Below are 16867 nucleotides of genomic sequence, written 5' to 3' on the forward strand. Positions count from 1 at the left end.
ATTTGTTCCCCAACATACCACGACACTGCCCACTAAGATTGTATGACCAAACCAGATACATCAGAACTGAAGCATGGCAGAATTACGTTATATAGTTTTTTTCAAATGCATCTACACCTATATATTAGTTTGTGTACAAGACCCTGCACTACAATCAGTACATTCTTGTCACTGGCTAAATATGTAGCGTAATTGTACCACCATGGGATAATCTACAGCAAGTTGTATGCAATAAATATAGCATCACAACTGGTATCAGCTATAATCATGCCATACTGTTTGATTGAATTAATTCCATGTATGTTCAGTTTTAGCCTTCGTGTAAGAAAAATGCCACAAGGGTGAGCGTGCAAGTAGAAATAAAGTTAAGAAAATCAATAACCCAAAAAAAACATTTTCCATTATATAACAAAAATTTATTGTTAGCCTACAATAAAAACTTTATTCAAAATTGAGAGCAACAAGGAGAAAACAAAAATAAATTCAGAAATAAAAAGCTCAGCACATTTTGGCGATCTGAAATGGCGACACCTGTACATTCGACAGATACTTTAGGTCTATCGTACAGAGACAAACACTAATCATTAAGAGAATGCGTGATTTCACAATTGGCCGCCTCCCTTAATACAGTAAATATTGTCACATGCGAAAAAGTAAAAAACCAAACCACACACAACCCACAACGACTAATAGTTCATATGGCATTAGAATGAACCAATGCTCAACCCTGTCCTACCTGTGTGTGACCTCAAACTCTAGACTACATATCTAATGCTACCAATGATGAACACCCATGATCTATGCTCATCTTCCTGATCTCTTATGCCCTTAATTTTACGTAAGCTACCGTGCACACTGCTGTATGTAGCTATATATAGCTTATTGGCATTGCAGATGCAGCTTTGAAATCTTTTATACAGAGAATACTCTCTAAGAGGCACTTTGAGTGGGCACAGGGGGGTCTTGTTCTTCTGGCTCAGGAAGAGGTGGACGCTGTGGTGGAGCTGGTACAACTTCCTCTTTTGTCTGGGCCTCCAAGTACTCTTGGATAGCCTTTTCTATCTGTGGTCGGAATATATGATTCAGTTTGGGATCTACCACCTGTGAAATAATTCTATCGACTCCAGCTTCCAGCATCCCGGACTGAACGACACTTTGCCTCAGTCCGTTGCGGAGCTGGTTTTTGTTCATTCCAGCATTCCACTCCTGTTTGTCTAGGTGGGTGGAGACAAAGTTGTCCACTTTCTGCCGTAGGTTCTGGTAAGCTGGCTTTGTGTCAACGTCGGCCAAGCAATCTCTTCTGAATCCATCAAAGTGGCCGCGGCTCTTGAGTTGCTCAACAATCAAAGCAATGAGATGGGCATCACCAGGGGGAAGAGAGGCCACGTTTGTGACACCCCCCACGGAGGATGAGGCACTTGTACCACTACCACTCTCAGCCATGGCTTTGACCAGCCCGGTCAGATTTTTCTATTTTACCTAGGAACAAAGAACACTATGGTTAAGATATTTTCACATTTACTGTAATAATTTATAGCGTACTGAGCACACATCTGTAAAATGTGACTTAACATCCACCCTACCTGATGAAGTAGTAAGTGCTTAGTTCTGTAACTTTTGTAAACCGGATTGGTTACCTAGAAGAGATGGGGAAAAAGTAAACTATTAAAATAGGGCTACAAATGCATTAAGAATATTTTCAGCAGCAAATTGTAGAGAAAAAAAAAGTATGCTCATACTTGATAGTACCAAATAAAAAACATGTATATACACTATATAATAAATGTATATCCTTTGTTCAGCATTTATTGCCGTAATATAATGAAATTGTGTTCCAGTATATTATATTTTTATTTTCATATAGCATTTTACGTAATTTTGCAAAGTGAATTTTTAAATACAAGCAGCTATTAGATTTGCGAGTAGAAAATATCTTCTTAACATGACATTAGAAGCAAGTTTTAACAACACACCCCTTCCCTTCCTTACCCAAATCTCTGCTTAGCTCTATCATTGAGCAGCATTAGGACTGTATAGGACAGCTGAGGCTAATGCAACAATCAAATTGCTCCCATTCCAAAAATAGCGATATGCTCTCGTCCTGTTTGTCAACCTCGTTGCTCATATATTAGATAACTGCTGTGATTTCAATTAAGTAAATGGGCAACAATATTTCCAGCCATGTTGGTAGCCAGGTTTACTTGGGGGCTTGAAAACTGTAAAAAGGGGCTTCACCAGACAGTGAGTATATCACCTGCTCAATCTACAGAATGATATTTGCCAATAACATCAAATTGGAGAATTACCACGGACAAGCTATTAATTATTCAGATGGAATCATAGAACTTGTATTATAAGAAGTGGATGCTGAATGGTTGATTATTGCAGGACAGCATTTTAAAGTAGACACCAGCAATGAGTCTCATAAAAAATATCCATCAATCGAGCAGTCTCTGTATCCTGTCCATTTATATAGAAAGGTATAGTACATTCTAAGAGTAGTAGCCTCACAGAAATAACATGGCCAGCTCCTGCTAGCTAATCACTGACCCTGGGTTAATAGGACCTGCACTGTTAAATTTACAACATTAATAAATGCGCAAAAAAAGAAAAACAAAAAAACAATACACAATATACGCCCTTCCTGGAGTCCCACTATCTCATTCTATTTCCCCCCTCTTATCAACATAATGTCCAGTGGATGTCTACATTATGAAGTAGAAATCCTTGCTGGCCAACCCAATTAGAGGGTAGAGTTCATGATTCAAAGTTATATTTTTTTACACAACGACAAGTCTCAAAGTTTCAACAATCCACAAAAAAAACAAAAAAAAAACCTATGTACCACAAACTCTCTGTTAAAAGACCTGGTTTATACTCATGGACTGAGTATTGATCTTTGATCAACTTGTAGGCCCAATGTATTCTGACCAAATATTTCTATTTAAAAATACATACAAACAACTTTACAGCAGACACAAAAAGGACCATCAAGCAAAAAAAAAAAAAAAAAAAAAAAAAAAAAAAAAAGCATACAATCAACAAGTTACCATCATTTTTTTATTCTGTTTATTCCGATATATTAATGTCTATAAATGGTGGCAGAACAGTTCAGATGTTGGAAATAGTGATTACTTCAAGAATGACCCAACATTTTCCATGAATTTAAAAAGAGAAAAAGAGTGAAACAATATACTGCTATTCTGAGGTGATTACCAACTGGTGTAAGGGCATAATGAAAGCTCTACTATTTGACTAGTCATGGGGAGGGCACACGAAAAAGCCCAATTTAATCAGCTAAAGTAGCTCAGTTAATAATTTGCATCACTTGTCCATAAAAAGGATAGCTATATGTAGTGATACGCCAGTCACATTCAATCTCGCTATCTTTAGATCTATGCCCATAACATGCACTCCGCAATATGGTAGGGATACGCCAGTCATACCCAGTCTCGTTACATGTAAGAGTAGGTCAGTAAGGTCCATACTCACTGTACATGAGAATGGTTACTGATTACATTAACATAAAAGGTTTGAATCCCAGTGAGAGCTCCTTGAGAACCTTGATGGGAATGCTTTGCCTATAATTAATGTTATTTATGGAGCATTTGCCAATAGGTGACAGATTTGATACAAAGCCATCTGCTTAATTTCGTGGATAATATATAATAAATATTGTTTAAAGGTTATTGCTTTACAAAGCCACTCCAGCATTCTGCAAGCATTTCTAGTAAAACATTATTCATGTAGGAATGGGCAACACATAGTGGCAGTGTTCCCTCCTGTACCGATATCCCCGATGCTCCACCCGGCTGCTTTTACTTGCCACCTGACTCTTGGAGCCCAACAGAGAGTCCTATTATAATAAAATAAACCAGTTTCTCCTTTTAGAACAGGCACTATGTGAGCACTACAGCCAGCAGTATGTGTTAGACCACTGACCACCAGTCTGACCAGTCCTGGCAGGTGTGGGCAATAACCTACAAAATTTTCAAATAGTATTGCAAAGCATTACACTGCCCCCACCCGGCTACTTTTTAAGGCCACCCGGCCGGCAAAATTTTCTGGGGAGAATACTATATTGGAGTAATTTATGGAAATGTTGAGTATTTGTGTAGTATAGACGTTGCCCATAGCAATGAAACAGATTTTTTCCTGTAAAGGTTTGAAAATGAAAGCATGCTTTTGATTGGTTGCTAAGGGCATCATCACCTTTTATGCACAAGAGCTTTCATGAATGACCTTTATTACAGATGCAGGACACATTATGGGGCAGATTCAATTAGCCACGCTGTGCCACCTTGTCCGGCTGTGGCTAATACGGTACAGAAACCTCCACCAATTTTCCATTGCATGTCTATGCGAACGGAAAGGAGTGGAGACTGCTAAAAACCCAGATTCAATGCGTTTCTGCCGATTGTTTTCCGAAGACACCTCATGGCTCATTGAATCTGCCCCATGTCTCCAGTAATTGCCATCAGGATTCTTACTCACCTGTAAATAAAAGGCGTGACCCCAGCAGTGTGTTCTTGACTATGAAGTGGGCTCAGTGTTCCTCTAAACTGAGCACTCCAGGAGACATGCTGAAATCTGGAAGAGAGTGGGGACAAATGACTGGCCGGAAGCAGCATCCACAGCGCTGGTGGAGAGACGCTTGTTTGCAGAAATCTATTCCTATACAGACGTTTCATGAGAAGAGTGAAGAAAACACAGAAAACAGCTCTGTCCTTTGCACAAGCTGCGTTTGTAAATATAAGACTAGTTTAACGCTTATAAACAAACACTACACATGCTTCCACTACAAGCATATATTTTAGATCTATGTGCAAATTTGGTCAGCTAATGTAGTTATTTTTTGACGAGATGGACTGACCATGAGCGAGCTTACAATTAGCCACAGTGAATGATTTAAAGATGATCAGTAGAGGTCAAAGACTGAACAAAATGACATTATTACTGTAAGAGGAAAGGGGCAACAAACAGTGAATTAACTACTTCTCAGCCTGTCCTAAGATTAAAAAAAAGAAATGTATGGAAATATACAAGAACTGGGAAAAGCAGAATTCCTAAGTCCTACCTGTGCAACAAGGTACATTTAATGTTTTCATATATAATTAATTCAATGTAGTTTATTTTTGACTGATTAAAGGTTAACTCTATGATGTTATTTTGGCCTACTTAGCTGCTAGGAGAACTAGAAATCAGACCCCTTTTAAAAAAGGCAAAGCTCCCCAGGAAAAGTAAGTGAAAGGAGGATGATCTCCAAAGTACTCAGATGTGGTGGTGGAATTATTATTTTTATTTAATTTTTTTTTAAACCACATTTTAGAATGTAGAATTAGCCTTTAAAACAAAAAGGATTAACAATCCAAAATAACCTAAAAGTCAGTTTAAACACTTGCAGTATCATTCAACACTGTATGTCAGAGTCCTACAAAGTACTGGTCATGATTCCCTCAACCTCATTTAACAAAACCTGTGAGGGTCTCCTATTTCGGTCTCGCTATTATATCAATTTATATAGCGCCACTAAATCCGCAGCGCTGTACAGAGAACTCACATCAGTCCCTGCCCCCAATGGCGCTTACAGTCTAAATTCCCTCACACAAACACACAGAATTGATAGGGTCAATTTGATAGTCAATTAACCTAATAGTATGTTTTTGGAGTGCGAGAGGAAACCAGAGCACCCAGAGGAAACCCACGTAAACACGGGGAGAACATACAAACTCCACACCGAGTGGAGTTCGAATCATGACCCCAGTGCTGTGAGACAGAAGTGCTAACCACTAAACCACCATGCTGACCATATAAATATACATTAATATACTGCACACACACACCATTATCAAAGAAGCCGGAAAGAAGTCTCTGGTATCCAGCAATGTGACAAAGAATAAAGCATAAACTTGATAAATTAGGAAGGCAAAAACAAAAACGCCCAGCAAAAATAGCTGCAAGTTTGGCCTCATGGGAGGGAAAAACAATGACTTCTGCTCTGACCCATACATGGAAAATGTATTATTCTTAATATCTTTTATTTATAAGCCTCCAACATATGACATAGTGCTGTACATTGATAGGATCATGATACAAATTAATAACATACGACATGAGACAGTAAAAGATGGCCCTGCACAAACGAGCTTACAATCCAAGAGGTTTGCGGCACACTTGAAGCTGGTGTTGGGGAACATGCGTGGCTTGTTTAAGGCAGGAGCTTTAACAGCCACCAATATTAAAGCAGCCACTAACGACTGACAGTTATGTGCCGCTACGGTTCAAATGAGCAGAGACAGTGGAAAGTGGAGACAGGAAGAGGAACACTGAAGGAACGCGAAGACTGTCAGTTGTTGGCAAACATGATTGTCCTGCAACATATCTGAACTAAATCGCATCTCTCTTCTGGTTCTGAAAAAGGCTTTCACTTCATGCTGGACACAGAACCAGGACACTTGTACCCACATTGAAAGAAGCTGTGGAAATAGCTACCATCATCAAGGAAGCCAAATATATCCTCAGAAGATGGAGATGGCAACAGTATTGACAGTTGAACCAAAATGGTATTCCAGTAGATCTTCAAAACCACCCTGGTCCTTAGTGTGAGGTCACACCTCGGCACCACCTTCTGAACAAGCCCTAAAAAGGTAGTCACACTATTTTAAGGTGTGTTTGTCAAAGATCTGAGCACCTTTTCAGTGGTCTCCCCAGCACCTATTTCCCGGGCGCTACACCCAGCTGCTTTTACTTGCCACCCGGTTTTGGAGCCCAACACAATGATATAATAAACCATCGTTTCTCCCGTTATAACCGGCACTATGTGAGCACTACAGCTAGTGGTATCTGTTAGACCACCGACCACCATTCGGACTAGTTCTGGCAGGTGTAGGCAATAACCTCCAACATTTTTCATTATTATTGCAAAGTATTACAACTGCCTCCACCCAGCTGCTTAATGCCACCCCAGCTGGCAAATTTTTCTGGGGAAAACACTGCATTATTATATTCACTCTTCAACTCCTGCTCCCTTAGGGTTGCCCTCACTTTCTAAGTAGACAGCTAGATCATTGGAATGTTCAGAGCAGCAGATGAGTGCGCTGGTCTTGCTTTGAGGCATGTCCAGACTGTTACCGAGGACAGGGCTTCACGTCACCATCATATAATAGGGGCCACACACAGACCTCGAAAAGATGTGTTCGTTAAAGCATAAGCAAAATCATGTATTTCACCTTGTGTTTAAAAGAGTGTTCATAAACATGTCTCAAAACTTCAATGCAGCTTAACATAATATGAACTTAAAGGAGTCTGCCCTAGAACTCCACTGTATTTAGTTGTTGGTGGAAATGCCTTTGTTCTAGTCGTTGTGAATGCCTCCATGTCACCTGCACAGACTTGAGTATGTACTGCCCGTGTCTGACCGGTTGCTGGGCGACAGCCGCGGTCACCTAGCTAATCCTATTCATTAGTGCCTGCTGCGCTAGTGCAGCTAATTAGGCTGGTCCCACTCTATATAAAACCCCTTCCTGTCTATCAGTTGAGCTGGTGATAGTTTATTCTGAATTAGAGCGTTGCAAATACTAATCTGAATTGACATTATTGCGACCCTGACCGTACCATGGGTTTCACTTTGGTTTTCTCCTGTCCTCGACCACTGCCTGCTTTCTGTATCTTAACTTAAAAAACTTCTTATTTCAGTCTCCTGGACAAAACCATGTTACAATGCAAGGGGTGAAAATTAGGATTCTGTTTTGCACATACCGTAAGTTAAATACTGACTGTTTTTTCATGTAGCACACAAATATTTGATAGCTTATTTGTACACTGAAATTTAAAGTTGATATGTGTGTGCTACATGAAAGAACAGTCAGTATTTAACTTATGTGCAAAACAGAATACTAATTTGCACCCCTTGCATTGTAACATGGTTTTGTCCAGGAGACTGAAATAAGAAGTTTCTTGAGTTAAGATCCTTAATGAATCAGGCCCCTAGTGAGGATCTAGTGGTTCATAATCCCTTCCGATATTGCTCTAACACTCACCCACTACGTTCTGTCAATGACCTTCACCTCTAGTTGTGTCTTAATGTAGTTGCTTTCTCTACTGTCTCCTTGTATTGATCTTCACTAATTATTTTGTTTCTCTTGCCCTTTACTTATTTGCATATTGTGTTTATATTTTGTTGATTCTGTATTACTTTATAAATAGGACTAGGATGATTATAGTTATATAGGCATCACCTTGATTTGCAGCTTTTGCATTGCATTCACAAGCCAAATATTTTATTTTCATCAGCTTTGCTATTTAATTTGTCCAGTAAGTGATTTTATATCACTTATCTTCAAAGTGTGACACAGAATTTAATTATTATAATGTAGCATGCCACATTATAATCCACAACAACAGAGCTGGGTTGAGATGACAGCTGGGTGTAACGACAATTGAAGTCGTTTTGACAAGCAGGGAAATTAGGAGCTCAAATCAAAAAAAAATATGTCACAATGAACTGAAAGATGCACAATAACCATTTAACTGCTATTATAATTAGTTTTTTTAAAACAAACAATATCACAGATTTCTATGCTGAAAACTCATCTATACATATTCTAACACTCCTTTTCCAGTCTAATTACAAAGCCAATTAAAGCAACCACACAATTTGCCTTGTTACTATGATACAAAGCAAGCACTGCAGTCTTACTGTATAATACATATAGTCTGTTTTTCCCCTAGGTATAAGTGTGACACCATCCCGTTGTTTAAGCCCTTCAGTGATCAGTTAATAACCGGTAATTAAGAGTTCTATTCCAAGATGCTGAATTATTAAGAAAGAAGCTTTGATATTTCAATACAAAGTTCCCATGCAAGTTAATAGACATATTTAAAATGATTTTTGTTTGAATGTGAGGAAACGCATTTTAAAAGTAATTTGTCCAAATAATCTAATAATCAAAATATAAAAAAAAATTAAAATAAAAGGAAGGCATTTTCAAAAACGTGATTAAACATTCCTTATGTGGAATGTGCCAAATCCACATCTTAAAAATATATATCTATTCCTGGGGGATAAAAGATACAGTATGTAGGGAATTAATTGTGAGATTTCTTTCATTGTCAATCGAAATAGACAAAAGTCTCACAAATGGCAAGACAGAGGCCATTGTTTGATAAATACACTAATCAAACATCTATTTGATGCTGGCAAACTCATTATTTACAAGGACCGATTAAGGAGTTTTTCTTTATAAAGATTCATTTTTAAAAATCTAAGTGATGGATTTACTTTCAGCACAGAAATGATCATGGCAATAAATACAGTTGGCGTTTATTTTTATTTCCCCTTTATTGGTAATGGAGAATTTTATTAACATTTTTACCTAAAGAATCCCAACCATCGAGTTCTAAACAGGTCCATCCCCACCTGTAATTCACTCCCCTCTGCACATACGTCTGAGGTAAAAGTTTTACTGTTTATAAGCTACAGTAATTATTTCTGTACTTATAGTTTATTTAAAGAAATGAAAGTTGCTCAATCAATTTATAAGCTATAGCAGGTGCGTGAAAGGGTGGGGTTATCCTAAAAGGAACAGACACACGAAAAGAGCTCCCCCAGCACACTGCTATAGCCAGCAACAGATCTGCTATTTCTACTGTAGATAAGAATGCAAAAGTCTCAGTTACACACATTTGCAAATGTATGTTTAAGCCACCCGCCTCTCCACGGTGCTTTTGCTAATAGGGTGGTCCTAACTCTAAACAATGAGAGTCCCATATATTTGGGCCATACATATGTGTTTTTTAAATTGAGAGTTTATTTATAAGCCAGGCATTTGTTTTATATATTAACAGGAAAAAAAAACAAGCTATTTAAAGTTAAACTATAATAAAACAAGTTGGTAATTCAATAACTTTCTGTCAATGTCGTCTGTGGTAAAAATTGAAAGACTACTGTAAACTTTTAATAAAAATGTTTATTAACAAGTTTTATAATATGCACACAATAAATAATAATATTAAATTATTATTATATTATTAATAATAATATATCCTTATATTTCTGATAGTTAGCAAGTACCCTCTGGCAGCATCTGTTGCTTGCGAGTAAATAAACTGTAAAAAAATGAAAGTGTGTGATGGCCGGGTTCTCGCCAGAGGGCAGCCAAAACAGACCTGCGAGCTGCAATTATAACATATTTTATCTTTTATTCATCATATTATAAGATCATGTAATGACACATGAAAGATCATGACGAAACGGATACTGTAACACTCGGATACGCGAGTAGCTCATTACCAGATAAAACTCCTGCTGTGATCCTCTTATCTCCAGCCAAGAGATCCGGCCTAATGAACAGACTTTGATCCATTTCCAAAGACCATGTACAGGCGACATTTATGAAGCAGCAAGAAAAAATAAAAATTCAGCACACACAATTTTTAAACTGCGCAATAGTGAAAAAAAATAAATAAAATAAAAATAACAAAACAAACCACACCATCGGTTTGTGCATGATGACAAAAAGCAGGTGAGCCTTAAACACCACAACATCTCTATATCTGCTAATATGACTATGTTGGCTGTGCTAGAATCTTTCAGTGTGTGTGTGTGTGTGTGTGTGTGTGATCTGAATTCCTGCCTGTTCCAAGATATTGTATTAAGACACCAGTTGGCCCCATATCCCCCCAATATTACAGAACACGTGCAATTTCACCAGCCAGGAGTTTTATAAAGCATTGCTCAATGTTATACAACATGAGACGGCTTTGCAATGGGTACAGTGAAACCACCCGTGGAGCCCCTTAGAACATATGATTTGCAATAATTAGTTATCTTACCACATGGAATGTAATTCTTTGGTTTTTTCCAAACATACATCTGTTCATTTATATATAAGTACTGTATACCGGTAGTCATTTGAAACAAAACACGCATAAATAGTCATTAGAGTGGACCTCAATAATATAACGATCTCTCTACACTTTGTATATGCAGTTGTTCTTTCATTTACATATCAAAATGTTGATTAATGAGCCATCTGCACAACCCCAAAACTAGCTGGATCTTTTAAGCACCTAAGGAAGAGGTGTGTCGCTTTCAGGAGTATTTTTTTTCCCCCCAGGTCGATCAGCAACTTGGTTCCTGCAATTTATTCTACTCTCGTCATGGCTACACACTTTATAATATATCCACACTGATGTGACTGGGAGATTACCTTACTTAGATGCATTACTGTAGCTATATAAGCCCGTTCTAAGACATCTAAAACTCACAGACCGGGAGATTGTAAAACACACTTCTAATAAATGTCATTTCTCTTTCAGGATAGATCACTTACACATCAGAGGGAACAGCAGCACGAAAAGCCACCTCTTCGGTCAAGATCAGAACCTGCACCTGTTACTCCACGGCACAAGATCTCTGTCTCATCAAGAGTGAAAAAGCTTTCAAGACATGCACTTAATCCCATCAGCTACCCTCGATACAGGACTCAACAATGACGCCACGTGACTAAAGCTTTCTGTGAAGCAACCTTTCAGTTGTATATCTCCAAAGACCGACACAGATTAGATATGCTAATAACAGGTTAGTGAGCAAGAGACAGGACAAGCGCTTGGCTTATGAACCTGAGTAATGGACAGAATTGTCTTAAACCCTATTAATAAACTTGTAAATTTCAAAACAAAATTTATTTTAATAACCACAAAAATAAAAATTATTTTATTGACCACTTTGATCAGACTACTACATAAAACAATCCTAGAGTGGCACACTGAGCTAAATAATCTAGACACTACAATTCTACACTAAGATGCAATTATCTCAACATGATTAAACTATAATCATTGGTACATTTTACAAAATCGGACTAAAAAAAAAAAAACTATCCTGCAACTTGGCAGGTGTGAAGTATAACAAACATTGTAATGTATGCGTATGTCATTTTTTTTTTTTAGTACAGTGTGACTTTCTGCAAGAGGACATTGAAGCAGGGCTTAAAATCTGATCACTTGGTCGTCATGGCGACTAGATAATACACCCTGGAGACTGGAACACAGCGATCTGAACGTTCCGTGTCCCCCTGTATCTCTTCTGTCCCGCCCCAAAGGCCTCTCCCAAGCTAAAAGTATAGGGCTGTATTTGGCTCTGGTGGGAGCAATAACTTGCCACCCAGATCATGTTACACTGTTCCAGGACAATTTTGTTATAAAACAAAAATGTTATTTGCCTTGCGTTCAAAAACAAACACACACCAATAGATTTGCAGATGCAAACTATCATAAACAAAAAAAAAAAAAAACGTTTATTATACACATACCATGCAGGATGGGTAGTATCTTTGAGAGAAGCAGATACTTCTGAGTCATAGAGGGTTTTATCCATACATATATACATTTTAGCCAAAAGAGGGACAAATTTTAAAGAAAGATTGTGAATTTGGGTCTAAAACAGAAAGTTGTAAGCATTGGATACCACTCAAAGGTTGTGTCCAATTGGGTGCAGTCTCGTGTCACGCAACCAGAAGTATGGAGAATGAAGTACTCTTCATTTTCCCTTCCTGTGTTTGTGGTTTTCGTTAAACATAAAAAAAAAATAAAAAAAATGAAAAAAAAAAAAAACCACCACAACAAGACACCCCCAAAGAACCACATCGGACTATATTTTTAAGATTCCGGAACATAGCATTGGCGCTATAAACCATCCATATCACCCTTCCAACAACTTTCCTATACCTTTGTCTTCTCTTATTATTCCTTTTTTTTTCCTCTCCCGGAAAGGAATATAATAATAATAATAATAATAATCAACAACAGAACAAAAAAAAAAAAAAACGAGAAATTTTAAAGGACAAAGGTACACACACACCAAGGAAAACAGCTGCATACCTACAAGGATAAGCAATGCACCACAAAAGTCAAACCCACCATTGGGGAACAAAATAACCCAGGAAAAACACACCGTAAGTATGTACACAATCTCATCACCCCCACTCCCCATCTCTGTCTCTTTTTCTTCCATCACAGATACACTAAGAACAAGGATAAAGATATTACTGCACCACGGACCTGAACTACAATGATCTATAAAAAAAAAAAAAAAAAAAGAAAGATACATAAACAAATGAATAAAAAATTTCATTTTGGTGCGTGCGAATGGACAAATCACACACGCCAAAGATTTCAAACTGATTTACCATCTGAAGCCAATTATCCATCTTCCTGCAGCCATTTTCCCAGAGGCTCCATGGTATGCCAACAGCAGCCAGAACACTGGTCTGTGTGAGCGGGAGTACCAGCCTGAAGCTGCAATCTCCTACATTGCAGCTTCCATTTGGTGCTCGCATCCCCCCCCTTAATAGCTAGTTTAAAATTGTGAAGGAAAATGTAAAAAAAAAAAAAAAAAATTCAGTGCAGCTTTTTCTTGATCTTAAAATGAGGGGAGAACACTGGTAACTTATTTGCCGGCCGCTCTGCCAGGCAAAAATCCCCTGCTGTAAAGCACCCAGCACTCACTGTAACGTAGCCAAGAGCAGTGACCCCTGCCCAGGGCCAGATTAAGCCAATGTAGGGCCCCAGTAATTTGTAAAGGCTCCCCCTCTGCCCCAGAGTATCACCTTCGCCCCCCCCCCCCCCCCCCCCATACATAGAAACTTACCTGGTCCTCTACGCTGCAGCCTTCAGGCGGCACCACTTCCTTCTTCTTGCCCTGTTGTCAGTGAGGGCACGGTGTGCAGTGTGCTGATCAGTGAAGAGGTATTGGGAGACTATATCATAGTCTCACAAGACCTCTTCACTAAGCAGCGCGCTACATACCGCGCCCGCACTGACAACAGGGCAGCTAACAGCATCAGTTTTGCTGTTAGCTGCACCTGCCTAACTTGAATGAATGGGTCCAGATAGCCCAGAAAGACCAATATGTTAATCCGGCTCTGCCCCAGCCGCCCGACACTCACTGTGACAAGGCCTAAAGGCAGGGACTTCTGCCGTTATTAACAAACTGTGAACAAGATTTCCAGATATGGCAATCATATCCTGTTTTTCATGAGTTTTCAGTACAGACAGCCATAACCAAAATGATATTAAATGCTAAATCAAAATAGGTTCAGGATTTCATTATTTACTTATTGTGAATTCCCCCACCCGGCTACTTCTTGCAGAAAATCAGCTGGCAAAATCTGGGGAGAACAATTGTTCATCATTTCCTGGCTTAAGCTGGGTACACACTACAGAAATTTCGACCAACTTTTTATGCAGAGCGATTTTACATGCGATCGATGATCCGATCGTTCGGTCCATGGACTGCATACACACTGGCCTTGTTTAGGACGATAAAGGGAAGAGCGGACGTCCCTTTAGCAACTTTTTACAGCCATGTTGTCGTGAGCAAGGACTGTAATTTCGTACTCACTGTTGTGGATTGGTCGGAAGTTTATACACATTACACAGCGGAAACGAGATTGGAACGAAAATATTAAACGGTACGACCGACCAAATGAGGCGATAATCGTCCATTTGGGCAGACTTTCGACCATCGTGTCACTGCACACACTGACCCGACTTTTGAACGATTATTAGATGAAAACAGTGTAGTGTGTACCCAGCTTAACAAATAGGATAATCAGTTAACCAATTAAAACGAGAGACAATTAGATCCAGATTGCTAGATATATATATATATATATATATGTGTGCACACTGTTCAAACATATATAGTCTTCAAGATGCATACTGATAACTCCCTCCTTCAAACCAACAAAATCACCATTGAGAGCAAACAATGAGTTACAATGTGACAATGAAGTGCAAACATATTAAAAAATGGTTCACACGTAATTATACCTGGCATTCTAGTTATTCTGCAGTCACTTATAGGCCACAATTTACAGTGCAAATATTTGCTTGTGGTTTAATTTGTATTTGTTTTTAAATGCCTTTTAGTAGCATTCTCAAATATAGAATTAATATATACAGAAACTTAACAACATAATTAACTTAACTATAAGGCTTTGATCATGGATAAAAAAAATAAAACCACGCCACATACTTCCCCATCTGCAAACCACTGCAGGCAGCATTATACAGCAGAAGATGACAGAGTTGCTTGGCTACACAAGAACTCATAAAAGGCCTCCTTTAGTATTAACAGCAAATCCGGCTAAAGGTCGCACATTTACACCTGGACAAATAATGTTGCTATGCAAGGGTTGAAAATGCAATATTTTTTTTGTTGGTTTTTTGCCTGCAGGCAAAATACTGGGTGACTATAGTTCAACACATGAAATTTAAAGTCAAGCTAGGATAGACTCAATTCCCCCCCCCCCCCATCCTCCCAACTCTTTGCCAAGGTACAAAATTGTACTTTCTAGCTGGTATTACTCCTAATTCTAAAAGTGGGCCAAAATGTAAAATTGTGACGCACTCTCAAGGTACAGGAGACTTAGCATATACATTTGTGTGCATCTTATCTAACAGTGTAGACACAAACATTAATAAAATAATACGAACAGAATACACTAAAGCTGCAACCCATAGCAAACAATACCATGCTGGTTTACTATAGTAGCCTGTGAAGTATATCTGATAGGTTGCTATTGGTAACCACGAATCAATGCTCTTTTCCCCCCATGTTATAAATTAAGTTCTAAAAAGTGGTCTAGATCAGATTTATCCAATAGCTTTACAAACAGTAATCTGAAAGGTAAATAAAAAAAACACCCAGTACAGATACTAATATTGTTAAGGCAGATGACAGATCAAAAAAAATAAGTGGGAAAAATAGTCACTAACATATAGTATGCATTGCAACGTTACATGACATGTACCATATTCAGCAGATTAAAAATACACAATATGTTGCTTGTGATACTGAGATAAAATATCGTAGTCAGCAGGACATTCAGATTGTGCAATAAGTTTGAAGGCATCTTGAGCATGGCTTAGATATTACCAAAAATAAAAAGAAGGATAAAGGCTTACCTAACACCACGTACAGCATCCACCAACAGTGAGAACTAGCAGGTCAGAAGACATTCCACATCCGAAGAGAGTTACTGGTAGTCAAAGCAACAGATCAGCCCTGAACAGGACAAAGGCCTCCAACGCTGCCTAGTGTCAGCAAGAGAAAGGAGAAATAGGCTGTTCAGATAAACCCCAGAGACCAGCACAACCCATTCTCATATCCCAAAATGAATCCCTTAAACAGATTTACACTACAGAGAAATCCTTGCAAACCAAAGGTTCACGACTGAGAATTTAGTGGAAATTAGCCGAGTATCTAACATTTCCACCCAAATATCTTCTGCTGGTTTATTCTGTTTGATAAAATAAATAAAACCCAAATTACATCACCAAAGCTGCATATACAAATACAGCCCTCAAATGTTGTTTTAAATTGTTATATGTAAATACAGAAAGCATAATGATTAGCATTGCTGGGTAAATTGTGTTCCATTCCAACCAGGGGCACGGTGTGGAGTTTGCATGTTCTTCATGTGGATTTCCTCCCACAGTGCATAAACATACTGGGAGAATAACTGGCTTCTGGTGAAACTGTGTGGCAGAGAAATTAGACTATACACTCCATTGGGGCTGGGACTGATGAGAGGAGTGTACATTCTATGTAAAGGAATTGTTGGTGCCATATAAAAGGATTAAAATAGATCTATGAACCATTGATCATTAAAAAAAAATAAAAAAATTTATGTTTTAGGTTATATGATAATGCCATTTTAGCTCCATTATTGGCGGAAACTTCAAGTCACAGGACATAACCAGCAGGGGCGCACGCAGGATTTTTAAGGGGGAACCCCCAAAAAAAAACCCAGAAAGAGCCTGCGCATGCACAGCAGCTCCGTACTATACAGCAGCCGCG

At 38.5% G+C, this 16867-nt stretch overlaps 2 protein-coding genes across 3 annotated transcripts in view; both read right to left on the minus strand.

Moving 5' to 3' along the window:
- The window catches only part of PTPDC1 (protein tyrosine phosphatase domain containing 1), a 64084-nt gene extending 48014 nt beyond the window's left edge, over window positions 1-16070 (minus strand). The window contains exon 1 of the mRNA XM_075183186.1: window positions 15973-16070. Within this exon, the coding sequence (XP_075039287.1) occupies window positions 15973-15991 (19 nt within the window). The 5' untranslated portion in view covers window positions 15992-16070. The remainder of the gene's footprint in view (window positions 1-15972) is intronic.
- BOD1 (biorientation of chromosomes in cell division 1) lies at window positions 395-16101 on the minus strand. Of its 2 annotated transcripts, XM_075183187.1 has the most exons (4): window positions 15973-16101; window positions 4495-4590; window positions 1584-1637; window positions 395-1479 (listed from the first exon to the last, which is right to left on the minus strand). In XM_075183187.1, the coding sequence occupies exon 4, from the start codon at window positions 1441-1443 to the stop codon at window positions 931-933; it is 513 nt and encodes a 170-aa protein (XP_075039288.1). In that variant the 5' UTR covers window positions 1444-1479; window positions 1584-1637; window positions 4495-4590; window positions 15973-16101; the 3' UTR covers window positions 395-930. The 2 variants fall into 2 exon arrangements, with proteins under 2 accessions (XP_075039288.1, XP_075039289.1); XM_075183188.1 differs by lacking the exon at window positions 4495-4590 and having other exon boundaries at window positions 15973-16060.
- Between the last annotated feature and the right edge of the window lie 766 nt (window positions 16102-16867).

The sequence above is a fragment of the Mixophyes fleayi genome, chromosome 8 (assembly GCF_038048845.1).
Source record: "Mixophyes fleayi isolate aMixFle1 chromosome 8, aMixFle1.hap1, whole genome shotgun sequence".
NCBI lineage: Eukaryota > Metazoa > Chordata > Amphibia > Anura > Limnodynastidae > Mixophyes > Mixophyes fleayi.